Source organism: Coregonus lavaretus (assembly GCF_964263955.1).
Source record: "Coregonus lavaretus genome assembly, chromosome: 21".
In the NCBI taxonomy this organism is placed as follows: Eukaryota; Metazoa; Chordata; class Actinopteri; order Salmoniformes; family Salmonidae; genus Coregonus; species Coregonus lavaretus.
Genome location: NC_140008.1, coordinates 30,732,864 through 30,753,137, shown reverse-complemented (window position 1 = coordinate 30,753,137; position 20,274 = coordinate 30,732,864). Strand labels below are relative to the sequence as shown.

The following is a 20,274-nucleotide window of genomic DNA, read 5'->3' as shown; positions in this document are numbered from 1 at the left end:
ATTTGCTAATAAATTCATAAAAAATCCTACAATGTGATTTTCTGGATTTTTTTTCCTCATTTTGTCGGTCATAGTTGACGTGTACCTATGATGAAAATTACAGGCCTCTCTCATCTTTTTAAGTGGGAGAACTTGCACAATTGGTGGCTGACTAAATACTTTTTTCCCCCACTGTATGCATGCACCACATTTCCATTATTCCTTTTTTAGAATTTAAAAAAATAATAATAATTTCACTTCACCAATTTGGACTATTTTGTGTATGTCCATTACATGAAATCCAAATAAAAATCCATTTAAATTACAGGTTGTAAAGCAACAAAATAGGAAAAACACCAAGGGGGATGAATACCTTTGCAAGGCACTGTATAATAGCCTTACTGAAGAGCTCAGTGACTTTCAACGTGGCACCGACATAGGATGCCACCTTTCCAACAAGTCAGTTTGTAAAATTTCTGCCTTGCTAGAGCTGCCCTGGTCAACTATAAGAGCTGTTTTGTGAAGTGGAAACCTCTAGGAGTAAGAACAGCTCATCCGCGAAGTGGTAGGCCACACAAGCTCACATAATGGGACCGCCGATTGCTGAAGTGCGTAGCAAGTAAAAGTCTGTCTTCAGTTGCAACACTCACTACTGAATTCCAAACTGCCTCTGGAAGCAACGTCAGCACAATAACTGTTTTTCGGGAGCTTCATGAAATGGGTTTCCATGGCCGAGATCACCATGCGTAATGCCAAGCGTCGGCTGGAGTGGTGTAAAGCTCACCGCCATTGGACTCTGGAGCAGTGGATACGCGTTCTCTGGAGTGATGAATCACGCTTCACCATCTGGCAGTCTGAAGGACGATTCTGGGTTTGGCGGATGCCAGGAGAACGCTACCTGCCCTAAAGCATAGTGCCAACTGTAAAGATTGGTGGAGGATGAATAATGGTCTAGGGCTGTTTTTCATGTTCGGGCTAGGCCCCTTAGTATCAGTAAAGGGAAATCTTAACGCTACAGCATACAATGACATTATAGATGATTCTGTGCTTCCAACTTTGTGGCAACAGTTTGGGGAATGCCCTTTCCTGTTTCAGCATGACAATGTCCCCGTGCACAAAGCGAGGTTCATGTAGAAATGGTTTGTCGAGATCGGTGTGGAAGAACTTGACTGGTCTGCACAGAGCCCTGACATTAAACCCAGAACACCTCCTCTTTCCGTGACATATACTGACCAGGTGAAAGCTATGATCCTTTATTGAGGTCACTTGTTAAATCCACTTCAATCAGTTTAGATTGAGGGGAGGAGACAGCTTAAAGAAGGATTTTTAAGCCTCGAGACAGTTGAGACATGGGTTTTGTATGTGTGCCATATAGAGGGTGAATCGGCAAGACAAAATATTTGACTACCTTTAAACAGGGTATGTTAGTAGGTGCCAGGCGCACCGGTTTGCGTCAAGAACTGCAACACTGCTGGGTTTTTCACGCTCAACACTTTCCCATGTGTATCAAGAATGGTTCATCACACAAAGGACATCCAGCCAACTTGACACAACTGTGGGAAGCATTGGAGTCAACATGGGCCAGCATCCCTGTGGAACGCTTTCGACACCTTGTAGAGTCCATGCCCCGATGAATTTAGGCTTTTCTGAGGGCAAAAGTGAGTGAAAAAATTGAATAAATACAAAGGTCAACTCAGTCCGTGTAAATGTTGTAAGCTATTTAGTTAGCTATTTTTCCAGGCCTTCCTTTCACACCGCCTGATATAGAGGTCGTGGATGGCAGGGATCTCGGCCCAAGTAATGTACTGGGCTGTTCTCACCACCCTCTGTAACACCATGCGATTGAGGGCAGTGCTATTGCCATACCAAGCAGTGACCATGTTTACATGCGCACAGTATTCCAGATAGTAGCTCATATCCCGCTTAAGGTCTTATTAGAGATAAACTGTTTACATGCACCTTTGATATCCCAGTATTGTTGTAGCCATGAATAAACAGATTATTCCTAATTGAATTTCATATGAGTTAAATGGAATAGTAACTGAAATCTGAAGGCCTATAACCTCTCACATGTAGCCTAATATAATATTAACTCCTGCAGAATTAGGCATTTCTTGCAGTAACATTATACAACAAATCTAAAGATTTGTCTCGGGAATAGGACTGGAGAAATACGATTTCTTTTTTTCAGCATCTCTTGAGAAAATGCGAATGTGCATGTAATGTGTTATCTTACTGTAGTTTGTTAACAAGAAATGTGTGGAGTGGTTGAAAAACGAGTTTTAATGACTCCAACCTAAGTGTATGTAAACTTCCGACTTCAACTGTATTTGGCTAAGTGTATGTAAACTTCCGACTTCAACTGTATATGTTTGAAATCTATCACTTCATGGGTTCATTTCAGAGAGACAAATAATCATGTTTTGCTGCAAATGCTATATATCCACTTTACTCTCAGAGAAATAGGTAGTACTGTTTGGTTTTACACAGTCAAATGTGACAAATAATGAAATGTTTTATAAAAACGTTACAAATGATACATTTGTCACATCAATATTTAAAAACAATACAGTAATATGAGATCTGTATGTGAAATATTTACATTTTACAATTTAGTCATTTAGCGGATGCTCTTATCCAGAGCGATTTTACAGTTAGTGAATTCATCTTAAGATAGCTACAGTAGGTGTGACAATCACATTTCACAGTCAAATATACAATACAGGACACAAACATTCAATTTCAGCTAAACAACGGATATATAGTGTTTTGCAACAACACCCATTTTAATACACATCCAATCTTCATCTAAATCTATGAATTAAAATCTGTGAACAGTAATATTTTACACACACATGAAGGTATCCATAAGTAATAATTTCTGATGAAAAAACACTAATGTGAAAAATGTGTGTGTATATAGCCTTTTGTAACAAACGTCTTAAAATATGACTCAGCTAGATTGTGTGTACTCTATTAATTATATTGTTATATTCAACATGCAGTTCCAGATACAGCCCTGCCATTAGTTGAAGGTAGCCAATCCAGTAGTTTCAGAAAAATAGTCACTTCCTGAGATCTGTATTATTATTTTTTTAAGTCATTGCTTTCTCAGATCTTTGTTCAAATAGTTGACAAAAGTAGTTACTTTCTGAGATCTGTATTCAAATACTTTTGAAAGGTAGTCACTTTCTGTGATCTGTATTCCAATAGTTGTAGTCACCTCCAAAGTAACGATATATATATATATATATTTTTTTACATTCCACAAATTACAGTTAAAACTATAGCTATCCCATTCTGGAGGATGCTATGATAAACATTGTTGGTGACCTTTAAATTACATGAATATGGATGCAGAATCAAGCCTCAAACTGGTAGTTACTGTATTTATAGCTCTGGATGGGGTATCAAACTAGTAATAAAGAGGTAGTAAAATAGTAATAACACGTAATTAACACAACCCTTAACGGCTGAGCTTTTCTTAGCAGAGACCTTAGAATTTATTTTGTAGAAAGAACAATTGTAGATAGCAATATGGTCGCAATATGGTCAATATGGTCGCTAATCTCTATTGACTACCAGAGTATTGTTATTTTAGACCACGAGATCGATCTAATCCATTCAGCTACTCAGTCTCCAGTTCTTTTTAAAGAACGGACTGTACTACAATCTGAATTTGACATCCTCTCCACAAAAAAGACAGAACAACTGACGCTAAGCTCAAGGCAAAACTTTTTCGAACATGGTGAAAAATCTGGCAAACTACTCTCCCAACAATTAAGACAGGCATACAGCTGGCCAAATTACTCAATTATGGCACAAGAGTGGAATGTGATTGTGGACCCAATCTGTATCAATTATCAATTTAAATCTTTCTACCAGAACTTACAGTATATACATCAGAGACGACAAACACCTCCCATATGGAGTCTTTCTTTGAGAAACTTGACATCCTGACTATAAATCAAGAACAACGATCTATGCTTGACCTCATTCTCCATTGCGGAAATAGATCAAGCCATCGCAAGCATGCAAGGCAGGAAATTACTGTGACCTGATGAATTCCCGGTAGAAGTTTATAACAAGTTTACTCATAAATTAACCACACGTCACGGTTTTCTCTGAGGCAATTGATAAGAATAAACTACCTCCAACCCTCAATCAGGCAGTCATACAGTATCCGTTTGACAATAAACAAACAAAACAAAGACCCACGCAATTGCAGTTCCTACAGGCCAATTTCCTTGCTCTATATCGATTATAAGATTTTAACAAATATCCTCTGATGCCGTCTGGAAACTGTCATGCCAATCATAATCTACCTGGATTAAACAGGCTTTATAGCAGGAAGACAATCGTCTTTTCAATATAATCTATGCCAGCTAGTCAACGTAATCGGCAGAAGTAGCAATCTCGCAGGATGCTGAAAAGGAATTTGATTGAATCTAATGAAAATACTTCTTCACTGCCCTTGATACATTTGGATTTTGTGAAGTATTTAAATAATGGATCAAGATATTGTACTCATTCCCTATGGCGTCTGTACGTACAAACAAAATATGTTTAGACTACTTCCCTCGACCTAGAGGCACGAGTCAGGGATGTCCACTTTCGCCCCTTCTATTTAAAATTGCGATAGAGCCGCTTGCTATAGCACTAAGAACAAATTAAAATGTTACTGGTATACATAGAGCCGGTGTAAATCACCAACTTTTGTTGAATTCAGATTTTCTACTCTTGTTTATTTCGTTCCCTCATAATACAATCCCACAGGTTATCGATTCGCTGAAAGGATTCGACAAGCTTTCTGATTACAAGCTGAACCTGAACAAAATAATTATGTTCCCAATGAATAACACAGTATCTAATGCATTTTTTGATGGAAAGGTAAATGCCAATAAATGCACAGCCATTCTGAGTGATCACCTTCAACCTATGGTGAATAATTTATATCCTGATGGGAGTGGATGACAATGCCTCCATCCACAGGGCACGAGTAGTCACTGAATAGTTTGATAAGCATGAAAACGCTGTAAACCATATGCCATGGTCTTCTCAGTCACCAGAGCTCAACCCAGTTGAACACTTATTGGAGATTCTGGAGCGGCGCCTGAGACAGTGTTTTCCACCCCCATCAACAAAACACCAAATGATGAAATTTCTCATGGAAGAATGGTGTTGCATCCCTCCAATAGGGTTCCAGACACTTGTAGTGCCCAATGCTTTATATGAAGCCCTATCTAAGCCAGGGGGTGGGGGTTTCTCCTAAGATAACATATGGAATTGTTTAAGATGGTCATACCAAGGACCATTTACAGTGGGGAAAAAAAGTATTTAGTCAGCCACCAATTGTGCAAGTTCTCCCACTTAAAAAGATGAGAGAGGCCTGTCATTTTCATCATAGGTACACGTCAACTATGACAGACAAAATGAGAAGAAAAAATCCAGAAAATCACATTGTAGGATTTTTAATTTATTTATTTGCAAATTATGGTGGAAAATAAGTATTTGGTCAATAACAAAAGTTTCTCAATACTTTGTTATATACCCTTTGTTGGCAATGACACAGGTCAAACGTTTTCTGTAAGTCTTCACAAGGTTTTCACACACTGTTGCTGGTATTTTGGCCCATTCCTCCATGCAGATCTCCTCTAGAGCAGTGATGTTTTGGGGCTGTCGCTGGGCAACACAGACTTTCAACCCTCTCCAAAGATTTTCTATGGGGTTGAGATCTGGAGACTGGCTAGGCCACTCCAGGACCTTGAAATGCTTCTTACGAAGCCACTCCTTCGTTGCCCGGGCGGTGTGTTTGGGATCATTGTCATGCTGAAAGACCCAGCCACGTTTCATCTTCAATGCCCTTGCTGATGGAATGAGGTTTTCACTCAAAATCACACGATACATGGCCCCATTCATTCTTTCCTTTACACAGATCAGTCGTCCTGGTCCCTTTGCAGAAAAACAGCCCCAAAGCATGATGTTTCCACCCACATGCTTCACAGTAGGTATGGTGTTCTTTGGATGCAACTCAGCATTCTTTGTCCTCCAAACACGACGAGTTGAGTTTTTACCAAAAAGTTATATTTTGGTTTCATCTGACCATATGACATTCTCCCAATCCTCTTCTGGATCATCCAAATGCACTCTAGCAAACTTCAGACGGGCCTGGACATGTACTGGCTTAAGCAGGGGGACACGTCTGGCACTGCAGGATTTGAGTCCCTGGCGGCGTAGTGTGTTACTGATGGTAGGCTTTGTTACTTTGGTCCCAGCTCTCTGCAGGTCATTCACTAGGTCCCCCCGTGTGGTTCTGGGATTTTTGCTTGTGATCATTTTGACCCCACGGGGTGAGATCTTGCGTGGAGCCCCAGATCGAGGGAGATTATCAGTGGTCTTGTATGTCTTCCATTTCCTAATAATTGCTCCCACAGTTGATTTCTTCAAACCAAGCTGCTTACCTATTGCAGATTCAGTCTTCCCAGCCTGGTGCAGGTCTACAATTTGGTTTCTGGTGTCCTTTGACAGCTCTTTGGTCTTGGCCATAGTGGAGTTTGGAGTGTGACTGTTTGAGGTTGTGGACAGGTGTCTTTTATACTGATAACAAGTTCAAACAGGTGCCATTAATACAGGTAACGAGTGGAGGACAGAGGAGCCTCTTAAAGAAGAAGTTACAGGTCTGTGAGAGACAGAAATCTTGCTTGTTTGTAGGTGACCAAATACTTATTTTCCACCATAATTTGCAAATAAATTCATTAAAAATCCTACAATGTGATTTTCTGGATTTTTTTTCCTCAATTTGTCTGTCATAGTTGACGTGTACCTATGATGAAAATTACAGGCCTCTCTCATCTTTTTAAGTGGGAGAACTTGCACAATTGGTGGCTGACTAAATACTTTTTCCCCCACTGTAGCTTTTTGATTTAGAATTTTAAGACCGCTTAAGGTATAAAAAAATATACAATATATTTTTTGATAAAACATTGAATTTGGCATTGAAACCTCTCATCACCCCGAGAACACCATGCCCACAGTGAAGCATGGTGGTGGCAGCATCATGCTGTGGGGATGCTTTTCATCGGCAGGGACTGGGAAACTGGTCAGAACTGAAGGAATGATGGATGGCGCTAAATACTGGGAAATTCTTGAGGGAAACCTGTTTCAGTCTTCCAGAGATTTGAGACTGGGATGGAGGTTCACCTTCCAGAAGGACAATGCATACTGCTAAAGCAACACTTGAGTGGTTTAATATAATAATAATATGCAATTTAGGATATTATTGTGCTACTCGAGTGGTTTAAGGGGAAACATTTAAATGTCTGGGAATGGCCTAGTCAAAGCCCAGACCTCAATCCAATGGAGAATCTGTGGTATGACTTAAAGATTGCTGTACACCAGCGGAACCCATCCAACTTGAAGGAGCTGGAGCAGTTTTGCCTTGAAGAATGGGCAAAAATCCCAGTGGCTAGATGTGCCAAGCTAATAGAGACATACCCCAAGAGACTTGTAGCTGTAATTGCTGCAAAAGGTGGCTCTACAAAGGATTGACTTTGGGGGGGGTGAATCGTTTTTTTGGTCTTATTTCTTGTTTGTTTCACAAAAAAAATATTTTGCATCTTCAAAGTGGTAGGCATGTTGTGTAAATCAAATGATACATAAAAAAGAGGAGAAATGCCAAGGGGGGTGAATACTTTCTTAACCCACTCTATGTGACCGACCGCATCGGTTCGGTTTTATGTAACAACATTTGAAATTGTGTTTTTTACATTGGATAAAAGTAAAGACTTAGAGCTACAAAATGGTATATTATACACTGCAGTTGAGGAACAATGGGAAAGTAATTCTGCTTTGAAAGTTGATAAACTTGTAACCCCACTTTTGAGAAAATCGTCCTTGAATGTTTTGGTACACCTACTGGAGTGCTCTTCTTTGTATACACCCTCTTAAGCCTTATCCCCACCCATCTTTTTAAGGATTCACATGTGAGGCCATGTGCTAAACAAAGTGAGTGAGGTAGTGTGGTTGACAACCGAAGATTTCAAGACTAAAAGTGGTGAAAGTAGTAGCCTACAATAAGAGAAAAACAGGTAAAAATACACTTTATCTAGTCCTTGGCCTATATCCTAATCTGACTTTGGTGCAGGTCATGTTGTTCTTCACATTACCGTCTCTGATAAACACACACTATATCAAATAAAATCAAACATTATTTGTCACATGCACAGGATACAGAAGGTGTAAACAGTACAGTGAAATGGTTACTTGCCTATTTGCATAGTAGCAATATAAAAAATAGAAAGTATTTTCTAAATATTTTATAATTATTAGATGATGTTTACCAAGACACAATTGTCTTAATTGATGGGTCATGTGAAATAAATGCTATAACCACCCACAAGCCACATCTAGCTTAGTGGATGGGTCACTATTGTCTAGACATGTACACATTTTCATGAAATACAATAGATGGCCGTAATCACCCCTAGACACACCTGGCTAAATTGATGGGTCATGTAATCATCTGCCAAAGTGGAGTCTTTTGTTAGCTAACATTAGGCTATAACTAGCAATGCAAATGTTTTATACAACCGCCTTCTGTGTTTTCTTTTTGACTCCCTCCGCCTTTGCAATCAAATACCTAAATATTCTCCATCTCCTTGCTATCATACTCTGCTTCCATCGGTGATTCCACTGATTTCAAAACTAGGTCAACTTCTTCCGTGACAACAACACTGTTGATCGCGTTTCTTTCCCATCACTGTCATCAGACGACTCTACAAAGTTTGGTTCAATTAACATTTTTTTAAATAAATCAGAGATTTCCTCATCGTCTGATTCATTTTCAGAGTCAGAGAGAGTCAGCATGGCATGATCATCAAAACTTTTTCCCACTGATCTTTGTCGATAGTACCTGCTAAATTCAGGGCAGCAATGTTGTTGAGAGCAGTAGCAACACTTCTGCAGTTCTCCATGATATCTTTCAAAAAGCTGCGGTAGCAAGGATTATCTACACATACTGAGCAGCTCATGTTATAGACAGAAGAATACTACATGGCAGACCAATCCGAACTCATCTCTCAGCATTTCCAGCCCATCCATTATCTCAGCCAATCATGGCTATAACGTTAAGGTTCCTGTCTTTTTCCATGGCTAAACCTGCTAGGCTCGTAATTTAACAATTGTATTCGTATTTACAGATGGCATACACATTTGTTGTTAAGGCACATTAAAGTTCACATGTTCCAGAAGGCATTTCTGCCCCCAAAAAAGCATTACAAGAATAATAAAAACGTTTTTGACTTTCAAATGCCTCTCCTGTGAAGTAGTGACGTGCACCATACGCCTAGCTTCTTGAAATGGGTCACATATACAGTATACTTCCATAAATTGTTTTAACTGGTATCAGGGACCTTGAGACGAGTCTTGTGAGGCTTTTGGGCATCTTGGAGCAAAACTACCGACATGAATGCGTTCGTGAGAAACTCACCTAGTGTGTAGCCCAAACTTTTTGGACGCTACAGACAGAAGTGAGCAGAAATGGATGTACTGACTTCAGTCAAGTCCCGTGATGGTTGTGGGTGTCGTAGAGCAAAAGTACACCATCGTGTTCGTAAGAGTCATCTTTCCACAGATTGGTCATAATAGTAGGTCAAACCGTTCGGACGCTTTAGATGTTTTCATGAGAAGACTGATTTTGGGGATGTCTCATGGTCTGACAAACACCGCTCTAGCTCTGCCACGTTTCAATACAGATGCAGAAAGGCGATATCAGCGGATGCGGTGGATTGAGACACAGACATATTTTGATGGGGAACGGAATTAAGACCCTTGTGGATATCTTACCAATCAATACTTTGCTTCCTTCGTATTCCTGAAAAGCGAATTGACCAACACTTAGACTCCAATCCCAGTGCCTGCTGAAACATCTACCAAACCATCCAAAACATGAAAAGCCTGTCATTGGTAAAAACAAAGACATCCTGGGAGAAAGAAATGGGGGCAGAGATATCGGAAGACGTGGCAATCTTTCAAGGTGCAGGATGTAAAAAATGAACACGGTATTGGACCCTATACTGTATATATTAATTGCCTTCCGGCTACTGCTATATGACATCATATGTTTTGGGAATGTCCGTCTTTATTCCTTTTTTGGTCCGCATTTTCAACACTTTATGCAGCGTCTGCGTTCGACCAATTGACCCCAACCCATACACCGCCATATTAGGAATAACCCCAGTGAACAATGTCACAAAACATCTATCAGACATGATAGTATTCACATCTCTGTTAGCCCGCTGACTCTTCTTATTTGAATAGAAATCTGCTGCCCCAACCTCCAATTCACGATGGGTTAGAGACGTTTTATCTCTCCTTAAATTAGAGAATATTAGGTTAATTCCCCAAGGCGCTACTAAAAAAAGTCAAAAGTGTGGCAGTCTTTCACATCACATGTAATGAGCTTCACATCTCTGTAGATTTTCAAGGCCAGGCACCTACAGGTGTAGGCCTACACACAGACTATTAGTGAATAAGATTAATGTGCTCTCTACACAGCTAAGAGGAGAAGTATTTGTGAGCTTGGGGATGTGAACAAAAAAGTATGATTGTGTGTATACTGTATTATGTATAATATGACTAGTTGTACATTATGTATTATCTGTAGCGGGACGTCAGATATAGTATTTTATGGTTCTAAATCCAGCAGTCTATGCTAACTATTAGTATTATTATCAGTTTTTTATTTATTTATTATTTTCCATATATATACAAGAAGTGCAGTCACACAACAAGGATTTTAAATTGGGGAAAAAATATGAAATAGTGAAGGACCGAGATTAATTAAAGTTTTAATTTTTCTTGTATTCATCCCACCCTCCAGTGTAGGAGAGGTGGGTATGATCTGTAAAAAAAAAAAAATGTTCCGTAGGTGAAAAGTATTTTACTGCTGCTCTTTAATTATTTGTTACTTTCATTTCGTATTATTTTATATTGTATTTTTGTGTGATCTTTATTTGGTATTCTTTCTTAAAACTGCAATGTTGGTTAAGGGCTTGTAAGTAAGCATTTCACTGTAAGTATTGTATTCGGCAAATACAATGTGATTTGATTTGATTTGAAGTGCTTTGAAAGGCTGGTCATGGCTCACATCAACACCATCATGCCGGAAACCCTAGACCCACTCCAATTCGCATACCGCCCCAACAGATCCACAGATGACGCAATCACCGGTTGCATCACCGCCTGATATGGCAACTTCTCGGCATCTGACCGTAAGGTGCTACAGAGGGTAGTGCGTACGGCCCAGTACATCACCGGACCAAGCTTCCTGACATCCAGGACCTACAGCTGAAGTCGGAAGATTACATACACCTTAGCCAAATACATTTAACCTCAGTTTTTCACAATTCCTGACATTTACTCCTAGTAAAAATTCCCTGTCTTAAGTCAGTTAGGATCACCACCTTATTTTAAGAATGTGAAATGTCAGAATAATAGTAGAGAGAATGATTTCTTTCATCTTTTATTTCTTTCATCACATTTCCAGTGGGTCAGAAGTTTACATAAACTATATTAGTATTTGGTAGCATTGCCTTTAAATTGTTTAACTTGGGTCAAATGTTTCAGGTAGCCTTCCACAAGCTTCCCATAATAAGTTGGGTGAATTTTAGCCAATTCCTCCTGACAGAGCTGGTGTAACTGAGTCACGTTTGTAGGCCTCCTTGCTCGCACACGCTTTTTCAGTTCTGCCCACAGATGTTCTATAGGATTGAGGTCAGGGCTTTGTGACGGCCACTCCAATACCTTGACTTTGTTGTCCTTAAGCCATTTTGCCACAACTTTGGAAGTATGCTTGGGGTCATTGTCCATTTGGAAGACCCATTTGCGACCAAGCTTTAACTTCCTGACTGATGTCTTGATGTTGCTTCAATATATCCACATAATTTTCGTTCCTCATGATGCCATCTATTTTATGAATTGCACGAATCCCTCCTGCAGCAAAGCACACCCACAGCATGATGCTGCCACCCCCGTGCTTCACGGTTGGGATGGTGTTCTTCGGCTTGCAAGTGCCCCCTTTTTTCCTCCAAACATAACGATGGTCATTATGGGCTTCTATTTTTGTTTAATCAGACCAGAGGACATTTCTCCAAAAAGTACGATCTTTGTCCCCATGTGCAGTTGCAAACCATAGTCTGGCTTTTTTATGGCAGTTTTGGAGCAGTGGCTTCTTCCTTGCTGAGCGGCCTTTCAGGTTATATCGATATAGGACTCGTTTTGCTGTGGATATAGATACTTTTGTACCTGTTTCCTCCAGCATCTTCACAAGGTCCTTTGCTGTTGTTCTGGAATTGATTTGCACTTTTCGCACCAAAGTACGTTAATCTCTAGGAGACAGAACGCGTCTCCTTCCTGAGCGGTATGACGGCTGCGTGGTCCCATGGTGTTTATACTTGCGTACTATTGTTTGTAGAGATGAACATGGTACCTTCAGGCGTTTGGAAACTGCTCCCAAGGATGAACCAGACTTGTGGAGGTCTACATTTTTTTTCTGTCTTGGCTGATTTCTTTTGATTTTCCCACGATGTCAAGCAAAGAGGCACCGAGTTTGAAGGTAGGCCTTGAAATACATCCACAGGTACACCTCCAATGGACTCAAATGGTGTAATTAGCCTATCAGAAGCTTCTAAAGCCATGACATCATTTTCTGGAATTTTCCAAGCTGTTTAAAGGCACAGTCAGCTTAGTGTATGTAAACGTCTAACCCACTGGAATTGTGATACAGTGAATTATAAGTGAAATAATCTGTCTGTAAACAATTGTTGGAAAAATTACTTGTGTCATGCACAAAATAGATGTCCTAACCGACTTGCCAAAACTATAGTTTGTTAACAAGAAATTTGTGGAGTGGTTGAAAAACAAGTTTTAATGACTCCAACCTAAGTGTATGTAAACTTCCGACTTCAACTGTATATACTAAGCGGCCCAAAAAATTGTCAAAGACTCCAGTCACCCAAGTCATGGACTGTTCTCTCTGCTACCGCATGGCAAGCGGTACCGGAGTGCCAAGTCTAGGACAAAAAGGCTCCTACCCCCAAGCCATAAATGACTGCTGAACAATTAATCAAATGGCCACCCGGACTATTTACATTGACCCCCCCTTTGTTTTTAAACAGCTGCTACTCACTGTTTATTATCTATATGTATAGTCACTTTACAAATTACCTCGACTAACCTGAACCCCCGCACATTGACGCGGTACCAGTACCCCCTGTATATAGCCTCGTTATTGTTATGTAATTTTCTTGTGTTACTTTTTGAATTGATTAGATTTTGTAACTTTATTTTATTTAGTAAATATTTTCTTAACTCTATTTCTTGTACTGCATTGTCGGCGCATGTGACAAATACAATTTTATTTTATTTGAGCAAGACACTTAACCCTAATTGCTCTGGATAAGAGTATCTGCTAAGTGACATGAATGTAAAACATGCAGGTCATCTAAGCAATCCACTTGGGTATACCCTTTGTGCCTGAATACACTCTGGTGTTTAAAAAAAAAAAATATTTTACCTTTATTTAACTAGGCAAGTCAGTTAAGAATAAATTCTTATTTACAATGACGGCCTACACCGGCCAAACCCGGACGACGCTGGGCCAATTGTGCGCCGCCCTATGTGAATGTCCCAGTCGCAAATGGCTGCCTCATGTCCCCATGTTCATGTTCAGACGTACACATTGTTTATAAGTGAGGGGTGATAAATTATGTACTCTGCATATTGCTTTGACAGTTCTGCACTGATGTTTTATGTTTCTTATGTTCAAAAGAGTTCAAAGGCAATCAATCAGAACATGGGATAGCTGCTCCAATTTCACCAACCCCCTTGCCGGGTAAAACTGCTGTGCTTGTGTTTTTTTCTCTTCATAAAAAAAAAAAATTGTTTTAGAAATGGTTTCACTTGGCAAAATCAGCACTTATTTCTTTGTTAACAATCATAGAGGACTGATTAATAAAGCTGAACCTATTTCATACATTAGATATACTGAGATTGCCTTTATTTTCATGGTGTGTCCTGTTTACTTGTCCTAGTTTATGGAGAATGTATTTTCTTCATACATGAAGATAATACGGTAGTTAGATTGATACTCTATAAATAAATAAAAGGGTCATGGCATGGCCATTTGATTCTCATAAGCTGTGAAAATACAGCCACTGCCATAGAAAACTCTGTCTCCTACAACTATAGTGCCTTGCAAAAGTATTCATCCCCCTTGGTGTTTTTCCTATTTTGTTTTATTACAACCTGTAATTTAAATTGATTTTTATTTGTATTTCATGTAATGGACATACACAAAATAGTCCAAATTGGTGAAGTGAAATGAAAATAATAACTTGTTAAAAAAAATCTACAAAATTAATAACGGAAAAGTGGTGCGTGCATATGTATTCACCCCCTTTGCTATGAAGGCCCTAAATAAGATCTGGTGCAACCAATTACCTTCAGAAGTCACATAATTAGTTAAATAAAGTCCACCTGTGTGCAATCTAAGTGTCACATGATCTCTGTATATATACACCTGTTCTGAAAGCCCCAGAGTCTGCAACACCACTAAGGAAGGGGCACCACCAAGCAAGTGGCACCATGAAGACCAAGGAGCTCTCCAAACAGGTCAGGGACAAAGTTGTGGAGAAGTACAGATCAGGGTTGGGTTATTAAAAAAATATCTGAAACTTTGAACATCCCACGGAGCACCATTAAATCCATTATTGAAAAATGGAAAGAATATGGCACCACAACAAACCTGCCAAGAGAGGGCCGCCCACCAAAACTCACGGATAAGGCAAGAAGGGCATTAATCAGAGTGGTAACAAAGAGACCAAAGATAACCCGGAAGGAGCTGCAAAGCTCCACAGTGGAGATTGGAGTATCTGTCCATAGGACCACTTTAAGCCGTACACGCCACAGAGCTGGGCTTTACGGAAGAGTGGCAAGAAAAAAGCCATTGCTTAAATAAAAAATAAGCAAACACGTTTGGTGTTCGGCAAATTGCATGTGGGATACTTCCCAAACATATGGAAGAAGGTACTCTGGTCAGATTAGACTAAAATTGAGCTTTTTGGCCATCTAGGAAAACGCTATGTCTGGCGCAAACCCAACACCTCTCATCACCCCGAGAACACCATCCCCACAGTGAAGCATGGTGGTGGCAGCATCATGCTCTGGGGATGTTTTTCATCAGCAGGGAGTGGGAAACTGGTCAGAATTGAATGAATGATGGATGGAGCTAAATAGAGGGAAATTCTTGAGGGAAACCTGTTTTAGTCTTCCAGAGATTTGAGACTGGGACAGAGGTTCACCTTCCAGCAGGACAATGACCCTAAGCATACTGCTAAAGCAACACTTGAGTGGTTTAATTGGTGAATAGTGATGCACGCTCAAGTTTTCTGTTTTTTTGTCTTATTTCTTGTTTGTTTCACAATAAAACATATTTTGCATCTTCAAAGTGGTAGACATGTTGTGTAAATCAAATGATACAAACCCCCAAAAAATCAATTTTAATTCCAGGTTGTAAGGCAACAAAATAGGAAAAATGCCAAGGAGGTTGAATACTTTCGCAAGCCACTGTACTGCTATTGTGGCTGTAACACTGAAGTTATCTTGTTCAAGTCTGACTCTGTGACAGATTTGTCTTCATGGGTTTCAGTATAGCAGTACAAGCTGCTTCCTACCCCTTCCATTTCCATTCTAGGTTTTCTTCTCAACCTATTATTGTTTCCCGCCTATTGTTTCATGGAGGCAATTTATAAAGTAAATCCAGTTAGTCACAGAGAATTGTGTGACAGCGCAGAGACAAAGAGACATCCCCGGTCTCTGGCATTAGGTGTTTTTGTAAAGCGCTGACAGACCGACAGCTACATGTAACACCTCTTCACTTGCCACCCACCTCCTCTCTCACCTCATCTCTCTTGGCAACACCTACCCAGCAGTATTTACATATGCTGAGGAGGTGGCATGAAGCATTCTGGTTTGGCGTGGTGGGAGAACAGCATTCTTCTGGCTGAGCAGAAGTTCCAGTGAGGAGGAGAGATATGTATACTACCCATGAGGGTGACAACACCAGGCCCAGTAGATAAAAAATCTAATCAAATAAAAAATGAAACATTTCTATTAGATAGAAATGTTTCTGCAGCTATAATTTGATTTGATTAACGTGCACGGCCAAATGTCTTATGGCATCTATAATGAGTTATTCATCTATGAAGCTGGCCTTTAAAAGATAATGTTTTATTTTCTGCTTTTCCACTCTCATATATTTTCATGAGCTGTCCTCAATTCATCATACACTGTTGCTGTGTGCACATATACCTTTTTATGTCTCGTGGGGTTGGGAAAATACCGTGACACCCTGCCTGCGTACATATGACGTTAACACTCTTTGACAACCCACTGACATGGCCAGACATAAATACTGCAGGGGAATAATTAATATATTGTTATTTTGTCAGAAAAATACAGCTATATCATGACATGAACCTACAGGAGATGGAACTATTTTTTGGGGAATATGAATATCAGCCAACTTTGCGGTTATTCTAGTGAACCTGATATCATAGTGCAGATAGTGTTCCCAGAACTGCAAAGTGCACTATACAGTGTATGGCTATACTAAGTGCATTTCCCAACAAAAAAAAGAAACAGGTCTGGAAGGTGATCCATATTTGTGTTTGAGTGTGTTTTGCAGGTCCTTCAGCTACTGGCTGAACTACATCCTGTCCATCATGTACTGCAGCGAGAACAACCACATAGGTTCCTACCTGGAGGAGACAAGGAGCTGCTCCTGCCCCTACGACCATCCGTCCTGCCAGGGTGTCATACCCTGCACCGTGGGCGAGGGCTCTTTCTGCGCCTCCTGCTCCTATGACAACCGCTCCCGCTGTGCCACCTGCAACCCAGGGTACATGCTCAGCCAGGGGGTCTGCCGCAATGAGGTCCCAGACTCCACGGACCACTACATCGGCTTCGAGACGGACCTGCGGGACCTGGAGCTGAGATACCTGCTGCAGAAGAAAGACAGCCGTATTTGCATCCATGGGATCTTCGTCAGCAACGACGTCCGGCTCAACAACTGGTTTGACCCGTCTTGGAGGAAGAGGATGCTGCTTACACTGAAGAGCAACAAGTACAAGTCCAACCATGTCCACATGCTCCTGGGGATGACCCTGCAGATCTGCCTTACTAGGAACAGCTCCCTGGAGCCAGTGCTGTCTGTCTATATCAACCCCTTCGGGGGAAGTCACTCTGAGAGCTGGATCATGCCCATCGACCAGAACAGCTACCCTGATTGGGAGAGGACTAAACTAAACATTCCCCTGAACTGTTACAACTGGACGTTAACTTTGGGCAACAAGTGGAAAACTTTTTTTGAGACGGTCCACTTCTACCTGCGGAGCAGGATCAGGGCTCCGTTGCCCCAAGGGAACGGCTCGGTGTACTATGAACCTTTAGAGTTCCTGGAGCCCGATAAGAACCTGGGCTACATGAAAATAAACAGCATCCAGGTGTTTGGTTACAGTATGCACTTTGACCCGGAAGCGATCCAGGACCTGATTCTGCAGCTGGACTACCCATACACTCAGGGATCGCAGGACTCAGCCCTGCTGCAGCTGCTGGAGATCAGGGACCGGGTCAACCGACTGTCCCCTCCCGGACCTCAGCTCCTGGACCTGTTCTCCTGTCTCCTGCGCCACCGCCTCAAATTATCCACCACATATGTTGTCCGAATACAGGCAGCGTTGCAGGCTTTCTCTGCCAAACAGCCAAACTCCATGGAATACGAAACAACCAAATTATGTAGCTAATAAGGTGCCAGAGTCCAGCTGCATAGATGCTTTTGCTGCTATCACACTGACTTGATTACAGTTAAGAGCAATTTTGGAAGGCACTGAGGGACATTTTCTTTGTGGTTATGATCTCAAGAGATATGCATTGGGATTAATGTAACATTTTAACTCTCCGGAAATTTGTAGTGTCATATACACATAAGGGGGCTTCACCATGCTCACTTTGCCTTTTTACATAATAAAAATAAAACTATGACTTTCTGACCATTATGGATATCAAAAGATTTATCATCACTGATATGTTGCCCGTGTCCTGAAATCCATAGATTGCACAGATCTCAATAATCACTTACAATGTGATGCTTTTTATGATAATGAAGTGTTATATCGACAGTGTGTTTGGTTTGACACCAGCATGGTTTTACTTAGGTCCTTCACTTTATTATTGAACACACATCGTTTTTATACTCACACTCTTCAGTTTAATCCTACTCCACCCCAAGTCCAAAGCTACATGAGACACTAAGGAAATCAACTGTTCCTTGTTTTTAATTTTTTCATGTTTAAATTCCCACAAATTGGAGTTATAACAATACTTCAGACGTACAGAAATAAAACACCATAAATGCAATGGCTAGTATGTTATGTTACATGTACTTTTATTTTTTATAATGCAGTTGTTTGTGAACAGTTACTAAGCAATGTCGATATGCTGTATAACAACATTCTGAATTTGTTAATTCACTAAATAAAAGTCATTTTTATGTCCTGTCTGTAAATAGTGTAGATATTCCATCTAGTGTCTATTTTTATCAGAGATAATCTATGACTTAAATCCATCTCATATGTATATTTGATCTTTAGTTCATTAATCTAGATAATATCATATTTGATGCAATTCGGACAAAAAGAGACACAGTACTACTGTTAGTTGTTCCCAGATCCTGTCAATTAGTACCAATTCACCAAATGACCAAGATAAAACGGAAGTGTGTCAGTTAAGATTATATTTAAATGCTTCAGGAAAATCTCATTAAGATGTTCCATTAATTCATTCAGTGCATCGATAGGATTTCTCATCCCATAATTTAGGAGCAGGACAGACAGATATTCCATGAAATGTTGCCTTATGTGAATCTTTGCAATTAATCTGTGTAAAAGACTTGGACAAGGCTACATTGCCAGACAACAGTATAATACATTAAAGTCACAACAAACCCTAGAGCACAACTCGCTCCAGTGTTTGCCATTAAACGCCAGGTGCCTTGTTCTTAGACTAATGGCTTTTCCCCTTGGATATCCTTGAAAACAATCCAGCCAATGCATTGCGTGATAAAAAATTGTAAAATACTAAGTGGCAGCTTGGAAAGTTTTCTATAATTTATGATGGCCATCAGAGTGGGGGCATTCATTAGTTATTGATTTACTTTCTTATCTTCATTATGGCTGTCATTATGTAGTACCTTTTCAGAATAATGGGAATATGAGGTATGAATCTAAGGAATATTAGGTGCAAATATACAAATACAGTTAAGAAAAAGAAAACACTGAGTTTAATTGGAATGTCTGATGAGATAACAGTGAAACAAAAGCGGCATGGATAAACTTGAAATGTGAATTGTATTTGTTTCAATTACGTGTAGGTGGGTGCAGGTATATGTTATGTTTGGTTATTAATGAGACATGGCCATCCCTAATTAAATCCCATCACTCATCCCAGTGGTTGGCATAGTCGGCAGGGCAGCAGCAGCAGTAGGCTATACTGCGCAGAAAATTGCTTCACCAAAGGTCAGCCAGGTCTGTGAAATCTAGTTTAGAATAACCCAGCTTTGGCCCTCTCTGTATCTTCCATTTACATTGATGGATGGTTGCTGGAGGAAGAGAGACGGGCACCGTATCAAAGCCCATTATCTCAGGTGTTTCTCTCACTAGCTGCTACTCTCTAGTAATCTGAAGACTTTTATGTTTTACTCTGGGTCCTGGAATAAAGCTATTCAGCTGAGAGGCCTCAGAGAGAGAAAGCTTTGGGTTGTCCCAACAATGGGCCTGATGGGAGGCAAGTGTTTACATTTTGGTTTAAATCTACCAGCCCTAGCTGAGCTCTAGCTCCATCACCCAGAATGACAACTGGAGGCAATGAGACTCAAACATTCCACAGCATTAGCTCAGACACAGGCAGCAAAGAAGGAGGAAAATAGTAAATAGAAAACAGAGGTGGCCAACCTTCCTCCTGAAGAGCTACTATGTTGCTCTAGTCATGCTTTAACAAATCTGACTCCCTTTACAAAAATGAATTTGTTGCTGCAAACTAAATATTCTCCCACAAAATGTTGCCAAAAGTTAGCCACTAGTGGTGAATCTGCAGCAAACATTTGGCAACAATAATATGTATTGACACTACATTTTACATTTTAGTCATTTAGCAGACGCTCTTATCCAGAGCGACTTACAG

The 20,274-nt window shown here is 40.3% G+C and overlaps 1 protein-coding gene across 1 annotated transcript in view; it reads left to right on the top strand.

Moving 5' to 3' along the window:
* The window catches only part of LOC311148561 (BMP/retinoic acid-inducible neural-specific protein 3-like), a 75,156-nt gene extending 57,311 nt beyond the window's left edge, over window positions 1-17,845 (top strand). Inside the window, exon 8 of the mRNA XM_084185546.1 lies at window positions 16,724-17,845. Within this exon, the coding sequence (XP_084041672.1) occupies window positions 16,724-17,840 (1,117 nt within the window). The 3' untranslated portion in view covers window positions 17,841-17,845. The remainder of the gene's footprint in view (window positions 1-16,723) is intronic.
* The last annotated feature ends 2,429 nt before the right edge of the window (window positions 17,846-20,274 follow it).